This window comes from Merops nubicus, unplaced genomic scaffold (assembly GCF_000691845.1).
Source record: "Merops nubicus isolate BGI_N331 unplaced genomic scaffold, ASM69184v1 scaffold42381, whole genome shotgun sequence".
Taxonomy (NCBI): domain Eukaryota; kingdom Metazoa; phylum Chordata; class Aves; order Coraciiformes; family Meropidae; genus Merops; species Merops nubicus.
Window position 1 is genome coordinate 8,409 of NW_008589796.1, and position 16,330 is coordinate 24,738.

General features: G+C 37.3%; 1 protein-coding gene across 1 annotated transcript in view; it reads left to right on the forward strand.

Annotated features, from left to right (window-relative positions):
* The window catches only part of BCLAF1 (BCL2-associated transcription factor 1), an 18,580-nt gene extending 2,521 nt beyond the window's left edge, over positions 1–16,059 (forward strand). The window contains exons 3-12 of the mRNA XM_008949691.1: positions 574–1,479; positions 2,940–3,611; positions 3,724–3,893; positions 6,688–6,793; positions 7,730–7,814; positions 8,523–8,698; positions 9,845–10,025; positions 13,591–13,737; positions 15,401–15,610; positions 15,744–16,059. Coding sequence (XP_008947939.1) covers positions 574–1,479; positions 2,940–3,611; positions 3,724–3,893; positions 6,688–6,793; positions 7,730–7,814; positions 8,523–8,698; positions 9,845–10,025; positions 13,591–13,737; positions 15,401–15,610; positions 15,744–15,749 — 2,659 coding nt within the window. The 3' untranslated portion in view covers positions 15,750–16,059. The remainder of the gene's footprint in view (positions 1–573; positions 1,480–2,939; positions 3,612–3,723; positions 3,894–6,687; positions 6,794–7,729; positions 7,815–8,522; positions 8,699–9,844; positions 10,026–13,590; positions 13,738–15,400; positions 15,611–15,743) is intronic.
* Positions 16,060–16,330: the final 271 nt, after the last annotated feature.

Here is a 16,330-nt window from a genome sequence, read left to right on the forward strand (position 1 = left end):
CTTTCCCTGTGATTTGTTCTGTATTTTTCATGCAGCTTTTCAGATCTGGAGTAACTTAAGGCTTCAGAAGATAAGCTTGGCTGTATCTTGTCTTCTCAGTTACCTCCAGCCTTTGCCTCATCTTTCTAACTAGTGGCCATTGCCATGTCCTGTAAAAGAAGTGGCTGAGTTGAACATTTACTGCCTCATCAGCTGCTGTCCGCAGGCTGGCACATTAAATTGTGGGTCATGTAACTTCATGTTCGAGGCTGTGAACTGTGGTGGCTGAGGAACTGAATGAAATGCTCCAGGGTGGTGATAATCTCTAGTAAAATGGCAGGACAGGCCACTGGGGGGCTGGTAATGTCCTAAGTCATGTGATGCCAAAGTCCAAGTTTCACAGTCCTGAGGAGTCTAGACATGTTTATTATAATCCTTTGAGACAGAAATAATAAGCAGATTGTAGGAGGTACTTTGAGACTGTTAGTCTGATTCCTTTTACCAATCTGACTGAGAAACATAGCATTCATTGTCTTTTTTTTTTTTTTTAAATTCTCCAATTGTCAAATGTTAATGTTTGCTTTTTAATTCTAGTTCTAGGTCTCGGTCAAGGACATACTCACGATCTCGCAGCAGGGATCGTGTTTATTCTAGAGATTATCGCAGAGATTACAGAAATAATAGAGGAATGAGACGTCCCTATGGTTACAGAGGAAGAGGTAGAGGGTATTATCAAGGAGGAGGTGGTAGATACCATCGTGGAGGTTATAGGCCTGTCTGGAACCGAAGACACTCCCGAAGTCCTAGGCGTGGCCGTTCACGTTCCAGAAGTCCAAAACGAAGGTCTGTGTCTTCCCAGAGGTCCCGGAGCAGATCTCGTCGATCTTACAGATCTTCCAGGTCCCCAAGGTCCTCTTCATCTCGTTCTTCATCCCCATACAGCAAATCACCTGTTTCTTCCAAAAGACGTGCGTCTCTGGAAAAGCAGGCAAAGAAAACCGAAGGGGCTCCTTTACAAGACAGCCCCTTGAAAAATAAATCACAAGATGAACAGAAAGATACATTTGAACATGACCCATCAGAGTCTCTTGACGATTTTAACAAATCATCAGCAGCTTCTGGCGACATTTGGCCTGGCCTTTCAGCGTATGATAACAGTCCAAGGTCACCCCATAGTCCTTCTATTGCCACCCCACCTAGTCAGAGCTCATCTTGCTCTGATGCCCCTTTGCTTAGCACAGCCCACTCAGCAAAGGACACACCTCAACATTCCCATTCCATTCAGCATAGTCCTGAGAGGTCTGGCTCTGGTTCTCTTGGAAATGGTTCCAGCCGTTACAGCCCTTCTCAGAATAGCCCCTTGCATCATGTCCCCTCGAGGAGAAGCCCTGCAAAGACAATCCCACCACAGAGTACTCCTCGGGAGGAAGCTCGAGTGCGGTCTTTTTACCCTGAGGGTGGCGAACAGGAGACTGCAAAAGGTGGAAAGTTCATTAAAAGGTAAGGCTTAAATTACAAGCCTCTTGTCACCTCTGAAAATGCTGTGTCTGTTACGGAGTTTTGACAAGGTGATCGCTGTGCCTTGGAAAACACGGTACCAGGTACTGTGGAATAAGTGTTGCTCATGTTAGCCTAGCTGGAGTGGAGCTTGGAACATGCCTTATCCTCCTAAGATGCTTCGAGTTCTTAGCTGTTGACTAGTGGAGATAGGGACCTATGTTCTTCAGGGGAAACTTGGTGTGTGCTTTTCCTTTTATGATATATTTTCTTACGTTCCATTTATGGTTAAGAAAGAAAATCTTAATTGGAACAGTGCATCAGACTTGCTTGTTTGATAGTGAATTCTCTTAGAGTAATTTAAAATTTTAATGCTTCATGTAGTTGGAAATGCAAATCTCCTGAAATTTGAAAATGCAGATGTTGTACAGTGATTTCTTTGACAACATAAACAGCATCAATTGCTAATTGTGCAGTGCGTTATGACAACTTTGATGCCTTGACTTGCATGACTTAGGAAAGAGGTTAGGTCTTGGTGTTCTTAACATCACTCTATCAATGTAAAGGACAGTGTATTTACATTTCAATGTATATTTTTCAATTAATGTAAATTTCTTAAATTTGCTGTCTAACACAATTTTTTAAAGATGTAAAAATATTGCTGATGTTAGACTGTTCCTTTCTAATGTGAGTTGTACTTCAGTGGATCAGTTATAGGCCAAAACGGTGACTGTGCTATATAGGCTTGATTGTAGGCTTTCAAATGAATTCAAATGAATTAGTCAAGTCAGAGATCTATTATGGAAAAATATACTGCTTGGAAGATGAAAAATACGATGTCCCCTGGGTTAGGTGTGTTGGAGTGGGTGAACGTATTAGGCCCTATGTGAAAATAATGTATGGATTAGGCAGTGGCTGCAGTAGTTAACTGGTGAGTGTGTTTCTGCGTTGAGGAGAGCCGCTTTGTAAGCGGTCCCTGCTTGTAGACAATATAGTGAATACATTATGTCTGTGTCAGATTTTGGAATTGTCTTAGAAGCGTGCAGGATCTTGAAAGTAATACACTTTTTATTTTATAATGTTACTCTTAACTTTTTTTTTTCTGAAAGAACAAAAATTAATTACGGTGTGAATTTGGGGGAAAAAAAATGACTTGTGTAAGAGAATTTGGAACTGGGTACTGATTAAGAAAGGATAAACAACCTACTGGCTTGTTTGTAAACTCAAGCAGAGAATTTCTAGATATTCTGCAGAAAGGCATTATACTCTTCAGATGCCTCCAGTAGTATGTGAGTGACCATGGGTACAGTGTTAATGGTGTGCCAGTCCTTGCATGCTGAAGTTGAATTGTTCACAGGAATGTATTTTCTTCTTCTTGGTGTGGGATTGGCACAAAAGAGGAATGCAAGTGAACTGGAATGAATGCAATCCAGAGTTACCAGTCTCTTCTTTGCTATCCACAGGTACACAGATGAAGAGTCTAGAGTATACCTGCTTGATAGGGGTAATACCAGGGAGAAGGAGGCCCAGAAGGAGAGAGGATCAGAAAAAGGGAGGACAGAGGGAGAACGGGAATGGGAGGAACAGGAGACATTAGATTTTTTTGTAGATAAAGAGACTGGGAAAGAAAAGTTTAATGACTCTGAAGGGGAGGACACAGAGGAGACAGAGGATTACAGACAGTTCAGAAAGTCTGTCCTGGCAGATCAGGGTAAAAATTTTCCTACTGCATCTCACCGGAATGCTGAGGAGGAAGGAGCCAAATACAAATCTAAAATATCAATCAAGGGCAATAGAGAGAGCGATGGATTTAGAGACGAGAAAAGTTTTAAGCTTAAAGAGACTGGCTATGTAGTGGAAAGGCCTAGTGCAACAAAAGATAAGCACAAGGAAGAAGACAAGAGTTCTGAGAGACTAATGATGAAGAAAGAAACTCAGTCACCTGAGCAGGTAAAGTCTGAAAAGCTCAAAGAACTCTTTGATTACAGTCCCCCTCTACACAAGAATCTGGATGCGAGAGAAAAATCCACCTTCAGAGAGGAGAGCCCACTTAGGATCAAAATGATAGCCAGTGACTCCCATCGTCCTGAAGTTAAACTCAAAATGGCACCAGTACCTCTTGATGATTCCAATAGGTAAATGCTTCCACTTTACAGTGTGGCTCTCCACCTGCCTGCAGTGTCATTCATCTTTATTTAAACCAGTGGTTTCTTTTTGTGTGTCTCTTTTGTTGTTGATGCATTTTAGACCTGCTTCCTTGACTAAAGACAGGCTGCTTGCTAGCACACTTGTCCATTCCGTCAAGAAGGAGCAAGAGTTCCGATCCATCTTTGACCACATTAAGTTGCCACAGGCCAGCAAAAGCACGTCAGAGTCATTTATTCAGCACATTGTCTCGTTGGTTCATCATGTCAAAGGTACGTATTCAGTTTATTGTGCCGAATACACGCCTGGCAGCTTCACTTGAAGCCCGTTTGCTGTCTCTAGTATGGGAAGATTTCAGCCCTCCTTTAACGTTCACGTAGACTTTCTTCTGAAGTACGCGTGAAAATAATTAGAAAAATAATACTCAGAGAAGCCAGTATAAAAAAACCTTAAGCAGTGTAGAGCACAATAGCAGTTATACTATACTTCTGGGTAAATTTTTGAACTTAAGTAGCATATAAGTTTGAGCGTTCACAGTGTAGTTTAAATATACTACATTGGTCAGTCTCACTTAGTTTTATTTTAATGGCTCTAACACAATTTTTTTGTGAAGAGGGGCAGTGTAGGCTGACAAGTGTCTCTTGCACTGTAAACACAATGGCATTCTTTTTGGAGCACTGTAGAGGTTATTTCCAGGTTCTTATTAGGAGGGAGTTTTTCTTTGAAAAAATTGAAGAAAAATTGTGCTCTAAATGATACTAAAATACACTGATACTTAATTTTATTTTTATTTATTTAATTAATTAATTTTATTTAATTTATTTAACTTTATTTAATACAATTCTTTACTGATACTTAATTTTGTTCCTGTTTGACAGTATTCTAGTGCTGGAGCCAGGAATTTTGCTTGCAGGAACTTGGCAGTGGCTAAAGAAACCTCCATTAAATTAATTATACACTAATTATTTAGTAATTTAACAGTAGAGGCTGTTGCTTACTGTGAATAGAACAACACCAAAATGAAAAAAACTCAACTAATGATAACCACAACAATAAACCCCCCCAAAACCCTGTAAAACCCAAACCCCCGCCATCAAAGTAGATGTGTTTCATTTAGGTCACATATCCTGTCAGAGTTTTCTGGTGGAAAAATAGGTAATTCCCTGAAATCCAGTGAGGATAGCTGGAGAGTTCATTAAATACCAGTTTTGTTTTTTTTTTTTTCCCATAACATTTACTTTATTTCACTGGGCTGTTGTCTTCATGTGTTTAATGTACTGAGATAATATGGAAGAATTTGCTAGTAAAAATAATTTTTCTGGATCATCATGCAAAGGGGGAATGTGGAAATGCTTAGTTAGGTGACCGGTTTCAGTGTATCTGTCTGTAAGCATTGTTTTTTAAGATGCTTTAGTTTCTAAAATTGCAAAGATTTATGTCCTAGAAGTACGTGCTAAGGTTCCATTAAAAGTCTCATTTTGTTGGCATTATGAAGGCCAAGTGATTTCCGGCATTTTTAGTTACTTATAAAGAAGAAAGTCACAGTCAACAGTAATATATTATGATAATGTATTAGTTTTTAAAAATTATTTTTGGGACACCTGTTTAGAGTATGATTTCTTGTGAAAGTATCTTCTGTTGATATGCAAAGAGATTTAAGGCTCATTCCAGTGAGAGCTTCTGTAAGTGTTTGCTTATGTGGTGCATATGTAGGCTGTAGGTGAAATAATATTCCTGAAGCTCTCACGTGTTGATCACAGAATAGACTTTTTTTCCTGTAAATTTTCTATGTTCAATGACTACCTGGTAAATGTAACATCTTAACAGCCTGTCTGGTCAAGCTATTGGAATGTGTACAGTTGTGGTTGTTTTTGAAAGCAGAATCTCTCTTTAAGTTTTGAATTTATTGTGGTCTGTGATTGGATTTTAGTAACTATTTTGACAAATTGAAGTTATGTTCATTAATGGTGTGATGCGACCAGTCTGAACAGCTCTTTATTAATGTAGAGCTGAAAATGCCCAGTGATGTTTTCTTTTTCATTGTAACTAGGTCCTGGAATGTGTTTTGAAATGGCAAAATCCATGTTACAAAACTAAAATAGCTGTTGAAAGATACAGATGCCAAACAGGCAAAGTTGAACCTTCTGTCTTCCTGGCAAAAATGGCATAAAAACAGAGTTGCTAGCTCAAATTCCTGTGTTTGATGGAATTATGATTGAGGCACTACCCTTGTAGTGGCCGTTTCAAGTTTTAATGGTTGGTTATGAGACAAATACTGGATTCCGGGCGGTAAGTTGATACAGATGTATGTTGACCTGTTAAGCAGATAGCTTGCTTCATATGTAACATTTCATAGCTCATGACTTTATGTATTTCTATATTACATTTAAACACATTTGTTGAGCTGGTTTAAAAACTGAGTTTTGCTGTTGCTATTTTAACTGTCTCTAGAGGAATAAAAAAATTTGTCAGAGAAGTTGTCAAGTTTGCCAAGATGCCAGATGCTTAAATGAATTTACTTATATATATGTATATATATAGGTGTTTTAATTGTCTTGGATCGTTTATCATCATAAGTTCAAGTCAGGAAATTGTATTCCTTTAAGAAATTACTTGTTAGGTCATATGATTCGTGTAGTTCTTGAAGCACACATTACTTGTTTTCACTGAATTTAAGTTAGAGGAGATGAATCAAGTATTCAGTTACTCACAGTAACTTCATTTTCTCTTACGGGCAAAGTATAAAATAACTGTTAAGAAATTGCTCCTTTCTCTTTCATTAGAGGAAAATGTCATTGAAAAAGAGCAAGTTCAATCAATAAATGATGCTTGAATTAGATACAGTACAGTCATGGCATAGTCATAAGTAGACTTGCAGTGATGCTGTGCACTGTTCCTTTGGGTTATAGAATGCGTAAAAATAGGGAAAACGCCACATTTGCTTGTCCTGACAGATTTATTGAAAATACTGTGTTACTTGCCTGCTACTTGCCTTTCTGTCAGGAGTAGAATATCCATCAGTTGAATTAAACTAATGAAACAGTGTTTTTCTATTGTAATCAACAGAGCAATACTTCAAGTCAGCTGGAATGACCCTAAATGAGAGGTTCACCACGTATCAAAAAGCTACTGAAGAACACTGCACCCGGCAAAAGAGCCCAGAAATACATAGGTATATGCTAACTGTACATGTAGATGCTTTGTGTCTCAAATAACATCTGCTAATACTACTTTTGAGAATCCAGGATATTTTTTCTAATCTGTATGGAGTAATTTGTCAATTTCTGTGTAAATATGAAATAGCAATATGCCCTGCCAGGCCCCTCCACCCCCTTTTGTAAAAGAGCTAAGTCTGGCTTCATCTGTGGTCTTGTAGCAGATGTCTTTTCTACCTCTGTATCTCATTTGGGATATATTTACTTTTCTCACATGCAGTGCTCAAATATTGAGGGGCATATGTCTTGAAGATGAAAAGAAGCCCTGTACATGCATCTTTTTTCTTCAGTGTGAAATGTTCCATCTCATACTACTTTAGTGTTTGTGTGTCTTAACTTACAGCAGTTTTCTGAAAAATTTAAGAGCTTGAAAGGTAAGAAGGTAGGCATGCAGATGTAGTTTTTGATCATGTGCTATGGCTTTATGATGCAGTGTACTATATTTGTCTTGCATGTGAGGATACATTATCTCCATATTCAGTATCTGGCTTTACAAGTTTTCTTAACAGTCAAGTATTTTTGACTTGACAGCAGACGATCATAATGTTGATGATTTCTTGGGGTATGGTGGATTTTGAACTGGCTACATAGACTGATCTTATGAAATGACTCATTAAACATTTTTGTATTTCAAAGCTGTACTTAAAATATGAAATATCAAACCTCGTATTTTCTGTATTTGTGTTTCTTAACCTACTTCACACAGAACAGAACCAAGTTTTTTTAAATCTTTAGTTGTGATTCTGTATTCTGATAGAGGGGTTTTCTATCGCACAAAGTTTGTTCTACTGCAAAAATGCCTTGTTTCTCGGCTTTCTGTTGAAAAGAAACGTCTGAGTGCGTTAGCATTCACATACACCTATGGCAAGACACTGCTTTTATTTTACATTTAGGAGGATTGACATCTCTCCAAGTGCCCTGAGGAAGCATACCCGTTTAGCAGGTGAAGAGAGAGTCTTTAAAGAAGAAAGTCAAAAAGTAGGTTCTAAATAAACTTCCTATCTGTATTTCTGAACTTAATGTGTTTTCCTTGAAATCTGAACTTGAAATTTGTGTTTGTATATAAAAACCACAAAATTATGTTTCTTGTATCTAGAACGGTTGTTTTTTTCCCCCCTTTGAGAGAAACATGTTACCAAGAAGCCAGTTTATGTAACGTGATTTTGCTGTATTGATAATGTGGCATTTAAGGTCAAGTCTTCTCCCACCCTTCCTTTCTTCTTCAACATCTGTTGACCAAGTTTGTGGCACTAAGCTGCCAAGGACAAAGAATAGAAGGGAGGGAGGGGGAAAAAAAAGTACTGAGGTAGCTGGTGAGTAGTGTGGTTGAACTGCAGCGGTGCTTGTACTCTGTTAAAAACAATTGACCAGAAGAAATGAGTACTTAAAACATCCTCCCAAGCCATGTGTTGTGGTCTGTCTGCATCTGAAAATAGGTACCCATTGGCATGATGGGAATGCTTGTTTGAAATTGAAATTCTTAGCTATTCTTTTTTTAGATCTAGCCATTGCATGTAAAGGGCCTTCACTTAAGAGTCGATTTGTGTGCTGAAGAGTTTGTTGAAAAAATAGGTAAATTCAATCTTGTGTTCTAGAAAATTGGTGCACAACTTGCCTTTTTCATTCGGATTTTCTTCCAGATGTTTTATTTCAAAATTTTGTTCCAAAATGCGTATTTGTTTACAGGGGGATAAAAAATTAAGGTGTGATTCTGCTGATCTTCGGCATGACATTGACCGCCGTAGAAAAGAGCGCAGTAAAGAGCGAGGGGACTCAAAGGGTTCCAGGGAATCCAGTGGGTCAAGAAAGCACGAGAAAACGCCAAAAGATTACAAGGATTACAAATCTTACAAAGATGACAGGTAAATATTTGAATTCCCGATATAGGTTTTTAGCTTCTGATTAGCCTTTTGTAATTGTAAGCTTAATTGCTTTCAATTTTCAATGTATAATGGAACATTTAAATTTAAACAATTACAATTATTTGTTTTACAGCAAATATGTATTATCTGTCTTTTACACGGCTTATGGTGGATGAGGACAAAAACTTTGGAATAGCAAGCTAACACTGAAAAAAAAAATGACAAATTAATCTGTCCTATTATCCAGGCTACATCAGGAGGTTGGACTTCAATGCAGTACATTTCTATAAACAGTTTGTGTAAGAACTTTGGCTCGTTATGCTTGATTCCGCACTTTTTCAACTCATAACACTCAGAGTATGAGAGTCTTACTGATACTTAGGTTTTAACATGGGTGAGAAGGGGTGTTTTTATTTTTGTCTAAAGCCAGTGGGCTGTTTTTAAGGAAAAAAAAAAAAAATGTTAGCATATTTTAGTGGATACTGTGTAGCAGTGGTAAGAGTTACTTCAGGTATGACCTTCTTTTGAGTAGAGCATTAAAGTCTTGTAAGAAGGGGTAAATTAGTACTACTGTGGGGTTACTAAAAGTCTTGCTGTTAATTTTTCCCTGCTTTGTACTGGATATACAATGAATTTTTACTTACGATTCCTGTCTCCCATTTGCTTTCTGACTTTGGTATCCACATTATCTTCCACTGGCTAGTTCTGTAGGTAGGGAAGCCCACATTATATCTTCTCAACAGTGTGCAAACTGAGCTATTTAAAGTTACTGTAAAACTTTGCCTTGGGGGTTTTCTTCCCTTCAGTTTCCTTTTTTTTTTTTTCTGCCTGAGAAGGGCAGATCCTAAAAGTAATAATCTCTTGCTGGCATCAAAACCTAGAAAAACTATATTTGCAGTTTGCAGACTGCTGCTTTCCAACTCACTAGCAATAATAGACACAGTGCATTTAAATGTGTAAAAGGAGGCTGGAAAGTGGAACTATACCTCACCTTAACATCTGAAATATGTAATGTTTATGTGACTTGTTATAACCAGAAGGGGGATAGTTTTTTATAAAATTTAAAGAGACCCCTTTTTAGGATAGCATGTTACAGACTATCTAGTACTTTTAAAACAGCACGCAGTGTATCTTTTTATTTTTCAGTAAACAAAAAAGAGATCAAGACCGTGCTCGGTCCTCCCCATCTTCCTCCCCATCTTCTTCCTCATCCAGTTCTCGAGAAGAAAAGGATTGCAAGAAAGAAAGAGATGAAGAGTTCAAAACCCACCACGAACAGAAAGAATACTCTGGTTTTGCAGGAGTCAACAGGCCAAGAGGCACTTTTGTAAGTTACTCTTATTCTTCCCCTGAAGTGTGAACACTTCACCAATAGTAAGAGTATAACAAACAAGATGAGGAAGTGTTGCAGTGATTAATGTTAGTCTAGGCTTCTTTCATAGCAGGGATTTTTGAATTCTTTTGAATGATGTACAAAACCTGATTAGCTTTTTCCCCAGTACTGTCCAGTAGTGGTAAATTGGTGTGTAAATATGCATTATCATGCCATTAGAAACCCTAGTGTGAGGGTTAGAAAAACTATTCTTTGCTTATTGCTTGCTCTTTTGTAGTTATGCTGTTTCTTGATAGGATATGAACATTTACCTTTCTGTGAAGATGCAATCTTGTGATCTGGTACCTCTTACCCTGCAGCTTGTTTTTCCCTGTCATTTTCTGTTTGGTTTTACCCTCCTTTGTGTGTGATGCCTGCAGCTTTTAAATGGAGAATGGCGTATGATTAAAAATATACATCAACCTTGAAACAGCTGGATTGAGTAGAGGAGATGGTATACTTGTTATTTTTCAGTGGGGTTTTTTTTTTTTTGGCTTGGACTACCTGCAACGAGCATGAAAGCTCATTAATTTGGCTCTGGAATGTGTTTTAGCATTGTGATTTGGAAAGTGACACATTGACCACTACAGTCTTCAGAAAAATCTTAGAAGTTAATGTTTCCAGCTAAGTGTAATGACTGATGTTTAAATAGGAAATGTAGAAGCGTTAGGTAAGATTAGGAACAATGAAGGCCACAATGAAGGGCAGCCTTGAGAAGAGAAGGAACACTTAACCCTCCAAAAAAAACCAACAAAAAAACTCCAAACCAAAACGCACATTAGAAAAAGCAAATTCCATGTTTGGATGGCAAAAACTGTCAAATAGACTTACATAACGGGTAGGAGTAATTTTATACTTTGACAATGATTCCTTCTTGTAGCTTGTAATTAAGACTAAACAATGCTAAAAAACATTGTTTGGTGTAAGTGTACATGGAATTGTTTGTGGTAGTGTAAAGAAGGCTTTGAACTACACACGAGAGGGTCTGAAATGCTTGTGGGGTGTACAACACTTGAGTTAAGGCTTGAATCTTCTTTCTAAAAAAAAAAACCAGCTACTTAGGAGAAAACTGCAAAATATACAACATTAAAAATGTGTCATTTCCTCCTTTCTTGTTATTTTTTTTAACTACAGTTCCACTAAGGAACATCTGTTTGGCATAAATGTATAAATTCTTGGATGGTGTAGGCATCGAATATGACAGTATCAGCACAATTTCTAGCTGTGTAGGCTAGTGGCACAGTTAAAAGTAAAACCCCCTCCTCAAAGAGAATCAGCTGAAGAAAACTCGGGATTAGTGGAAGTCTTTCTGCTTTATAAAACCAGATTGTACATACTGTGAAAGAGATGCTAATTTACATGAAATTTAAGTAGATGTGAACTAGAAATCTAATAGACTTCTTCTGATTTAACTACTGCTGGCTGCCAGTTCTGACTATGCACTAAAAACTGGTCAGTTGCTCCCTAACAACCTACATGGGCACACACAGGCTTATTGGACAAACTGTGTAGGAACAGGAGGATCTGAACAGACCAACCTGTTGACTCAGAGCTTCTCTTTAGGGATACAGCTTGGATACTATCAAATGTGCAGGCTGGCTAGTGTAGGGATATCTTTGTAGTTAAGGCTAATGGCTGCATTCCAGGAAGTACTGCTTTGCTTTTGGAGTAAATAAAATGTTTTGGTTGTGAAGCCTTCCCAAACCAGGAAGCCTTGATATACTGGGAGGGCATAGCTTGCTGGATAGAGAAGACTAACAAGCTAAGTCATCTATTTTGTGGTAAATCAGCGATGATTTTTCACTAAGGCTGACTAAAGTAATATTAGTGTTAGGCTTCTTGTGCATAAACACAAACAGTTTTGCAGTAGGAACACAGAAATAAAGATGTAGAATCTACAGTGTCATTACTATCCAGCTTCTAAAGAATTCTGTGTGTAAAAGTTGTGTTGAAAAGTTTTTCTCTTCCTATAGAAAATGTACTCTGTCCTTTTTGTGATGTCTTTGCAGTAAGCCCATAAAAATAACACCATAGTGGAGTTCACCTCCTCTATTTCTTTGCCTGAGAGATGGCTTGGCAGTGGTGGAGTGTTAATACAGCGTAGAGGAAAGCTCTGCGTATTTTTCTTCCAGGGAATCTGATCATAGGGCCTAATAGAGGAAATGCTGGTGTCTCTCTTTTTTTTTTTTTTCTTTGTTTTTTCATTCTGCCATAATTTTGTCTGCATCCTTCTCCACCATCATGGTACTGCTTGTTGTGCCCTAATTTTGTAAAGGATTTGAACCTATTGGAAACAAAGCCTGTAGCATTTTCTCTCATACAGGTTTTTTTCAGGTGATAGTTTGTTGCTTTCCAAGTGACTCTCAATTCTTTTTTTTTTTTTTTTGACTGCTTGCCTGCAGTGCATTAGATAGGTCTTAGGAGCCTTATAGATTGTGTTTCCATCTCTTTGAATTCAGAGTAGTTTTAAAACTGTCCAGCATAAATTCTGCATTCAGTGTTGCGGATTTGTGAAACTAGGTGTGTATAATACTCCTCTCTTTAAGTTAGACAAAAAAAAAAAGCTATTAACTATTATTCATGGAACATACTTGTTTTTAACAAATGAAATTACTTCCTAGTCATGTTTTTGTACAGTTGCTCTGAAGACCCAGTTCTGTGTTTTTTTAACTGGGCTCATTTTGGAAATCATGTTCTGTAGTAACCACAGGTTTTAGCAGTCTGTCTACTCAACTTAATCTTTCTTCTCCCCTTGAATGGAGGACAAACTATTGTTTAAGGTTTTCTACAAACTAAGTATTTCCGTGCTGGGGGAACTGTACACATTACTCCTTAGTGTATTCAGAATTATTTTCTTTTGTTGCTGTAAGACTTTCTAGCCTAACATTTTAAAATCCTGTTAATTCTTTATAAAGAATATTTCAGACACCATTTTTTACTACGAGCATTGCTACTCAGTACAGTACATATTGTTGATTTTTCCAAATAAAGAATTTACTCACTTGACATTTAGTTTGGCCTGAAGTACATTTCTTAATCTCAGTTAAAAATGTTTGAGTAACACAAAGTGGATATACTTATTTGAAAAGTTCATTGTTTGTATGTAATCTAGAATAATTTTCTCATTACTGACACAACCAACTATAAATTGCCTTTCTTCTCCCCCTGACAGTTTTCTCCCTCTTTCAATCTAGTGTTTCTGATTGGTTTTGTCTGTGAACAGCTTCAGAAGCTTCTGACCTTTTTTCCCCTCAGCACTATTTTGCTAGCAGTCAAAGGAGATTTCTTTTTGGTGGTTGTGGGTAAATTTATGCCAAGAACTCAAATGTCTTTCAGTTAATAGGATCATTTTTTTCAAAGTGAATGCTTGAATGTATTACTGAAGGAAATATGTGAATTTTAAAATGGTTTTACTCTTGCAGATACTGTAATTAAACACAGAGCATATTTAGTAATAGATCACTTGAACTCTTCTTTGTGGTTTTATGTAAATGGATTAAATGACATCTTGGTTAATCAGTTTCGAATTAGGGGCAGAGGAAGAGCCAGAGGAGTCTTTGCTGGAACAAATACTGGTCCCAGCAACTCAAATACTACTTTTCAGAAGAGACCGAAGGAAGAGGAGTGGGATCCTGAATATACCCCAAAAAGCAAGAAATACTTCTTGGTGGGTGTGGAGAACTCGATATCTTATGCATGCTTTTGTTTTTTCAAACTTTCTACAAGTGTAGAAGTAGCATGCATGTGCAGACAGGGACCCAAGTGGTGTAACCATGAGAACACCAGGGTTCTTATAGTCCCTGGTTCTGCTTCTCTTGCATCTTTCTGCAGCAGGCTGGCAATAGCTGAGGTCTGACAGGAGCTCATCTCCAAAACTTTCATCAGTGAGTGGGAAGAAGGCAGACTCAGACTAAAATTATTAAAGTTAAATTTTAAACCAGAAAGACTTCTGGTTTCCTAGATTTATGTCTGTGTGGCATTCATGCTTTCTGGAAGTCTGCAAAAGTGGAAAACCAAGAAAAGCTGATAGTATTTGTGGATGTTTGTCAGCTGACTCTGTCAGTAGCAGTCCTTCTGTTCTTAGTTGAGCAGTGTGACAATCATAAGGAAAAAAGTTCAGTTTTGATGCCTCTCTTCCATCTGGATTATCAAAGGAGGACTATTGATGTACCACCTAGTAAGCAGTGTAGTATACTGAATACGTAGTCTACGGTCCATTTGATTTCCTTCACAGTGCAAACTTAAAGATACTGTCACCACTGAAAAAATCTTAAGTAATGGAGATTAGACCCTCTCCTATAGCATTATTGTTTGTCACAAATATGTTAACAGGTAATCAAAAAAATAATGCAGTCACAATTTGGATATTTGTACAAGGAGTTCTCCTCCATCTCCCCACATGTATACAAACTTCTGATATATAAACATAAAAAGAGATGTCATAGTCCATTAAGAAATTCTGAGGTAGCTAGAACAAATATTTGTAGCTATTAAAGTGTTTTTTCTCATCTCTAAAAAGGTTTTTAAATTCAAAAAGCCACCCTTTAACTGTTATTACAATAAATAATTGATAATAAACTGCTTTATATAGGTGTGGTATGTGTTTAATAGTTCAGATTTCTTTCCAAATCACAAGGCAAAAAAAAAATGTTGAAGCAAGTGTACCTCACTCTAATAAATATAAACCTTGTTGATATTAAACAGTCTGTAGTGTTCATGCAATAGTTGAAATTATTGTCAGAAGTCTGAGGCTCATGTGTATATATATAAGGCTACTATATTTGGTAGCAAGACAGCAAACTTTAAGCTTATTAACCAGAGAAATTCAGCTGTTTCTTAATGTCACTTTTACATAGTTTCAACTTCATTTCCCCTGTGAAGCAGTGTTTCTGAAAACTGCCTTAAATTACCTTTCCTTAATAAGTACAAAAAATTCTTACCTGTGCATTAAAGTGAAAATAAAAAAAAAATCTAGCACACTCCTAGAGCTTCTTCCTTTACATTTTTTTCCCTCAAAATTAGTAAGCCATTCTTTCTTCTGAGTGAAGTGATAACTGATTTGTTACTCACAAACGTTTGAGTAGACCCACAGCTAATAAGGGCTCTTAAGCCACTTCTGTTGTTGTGGTTTTAGTTGTAGCATCGTGAATTATGAAACGTACTTCATAATGTAATCTGTAAATTATAATCTAAACTGTTAAATTCACTTAGTGTGTTTTTTGTGGGGTGCATGTTTTTTGTTTTCCTTTTTCTATGTGTAGTGTAAATGTTCTAGAACACGTCTGAAATGTTAGTAGCCTAACCTTTATCTTTGTCTGGTGTTATTGTAGCACGATGACAGGGACGATGGTGTGGATTATTGGGCCAAAAGAGGACGAGGCCGTGGTACTTTCCAGCGTGGCAGAGGGCGCTTTAACTTCAAAAAGTCAGGTAGCAGTCCGAAGTGGACTCATGACAAGTATCAAGGGGATGGGATTGTGGAAGATGAAGAAGAAACAATTGAGAACAATGAAGAAAAGGACAGACGCAAAGAGGAAAAGGTAAATGGTTTAGTGAACTGTAGATCAGACAGCTTACTTGCAGTATTCCAAGTAATTGGGGGGGGAGGGTCACTTTAAGAAATGTCAGTTTGGTTATCAACAGTTTACAAGACTGTTTTCTTTCCTTCCACAGGAATAACCCTGGAAGAAGGCTGTAGCTGAAAGAGCAGCTCTTGCACCATCCACACAACATTTTTAATAATGTTTTTTTTTTTTTTTGTTGTTAAATGAATGTAAGCATTTTACTTAAATTTTACTGTTGGAAAGTAGTTTAGAGGGATTGTTTTTGTTTTATGCCTTTAGAAAAAAATCTTGATATAGTAAACTATGTTAATGATCGTACAGGTAGAAAGTAAAATATTTGTAACAACTTTTAAGAAATTTTACTGTTTGTTATATGCAGCGTAATTCTGCTTTGTCCAAATACATGGTCAAGTACAACTCTAAAAGTTTTGATTCTCCCCTATGTCTGTGTTTTATTCTGAAGTAAACTTATAGCTCTGCACACCTGATATCTTGGAGCAGCATTTTTTATAAACTCATTACTACTTCTGTGTTGCCTTTTTTATAAGAAGTGTGCGTCAGGGTAGTTACCCAGTCATAGCCTAAGTACAAAGAGTTTTGCAAAAAAGCTGGTTATACATTAGTTCACGACAATCACATTTGTATAGTGTCCGTGATAAACCTGTGTTCTTACTCCACCCTGCTAGAGAGTGCAGC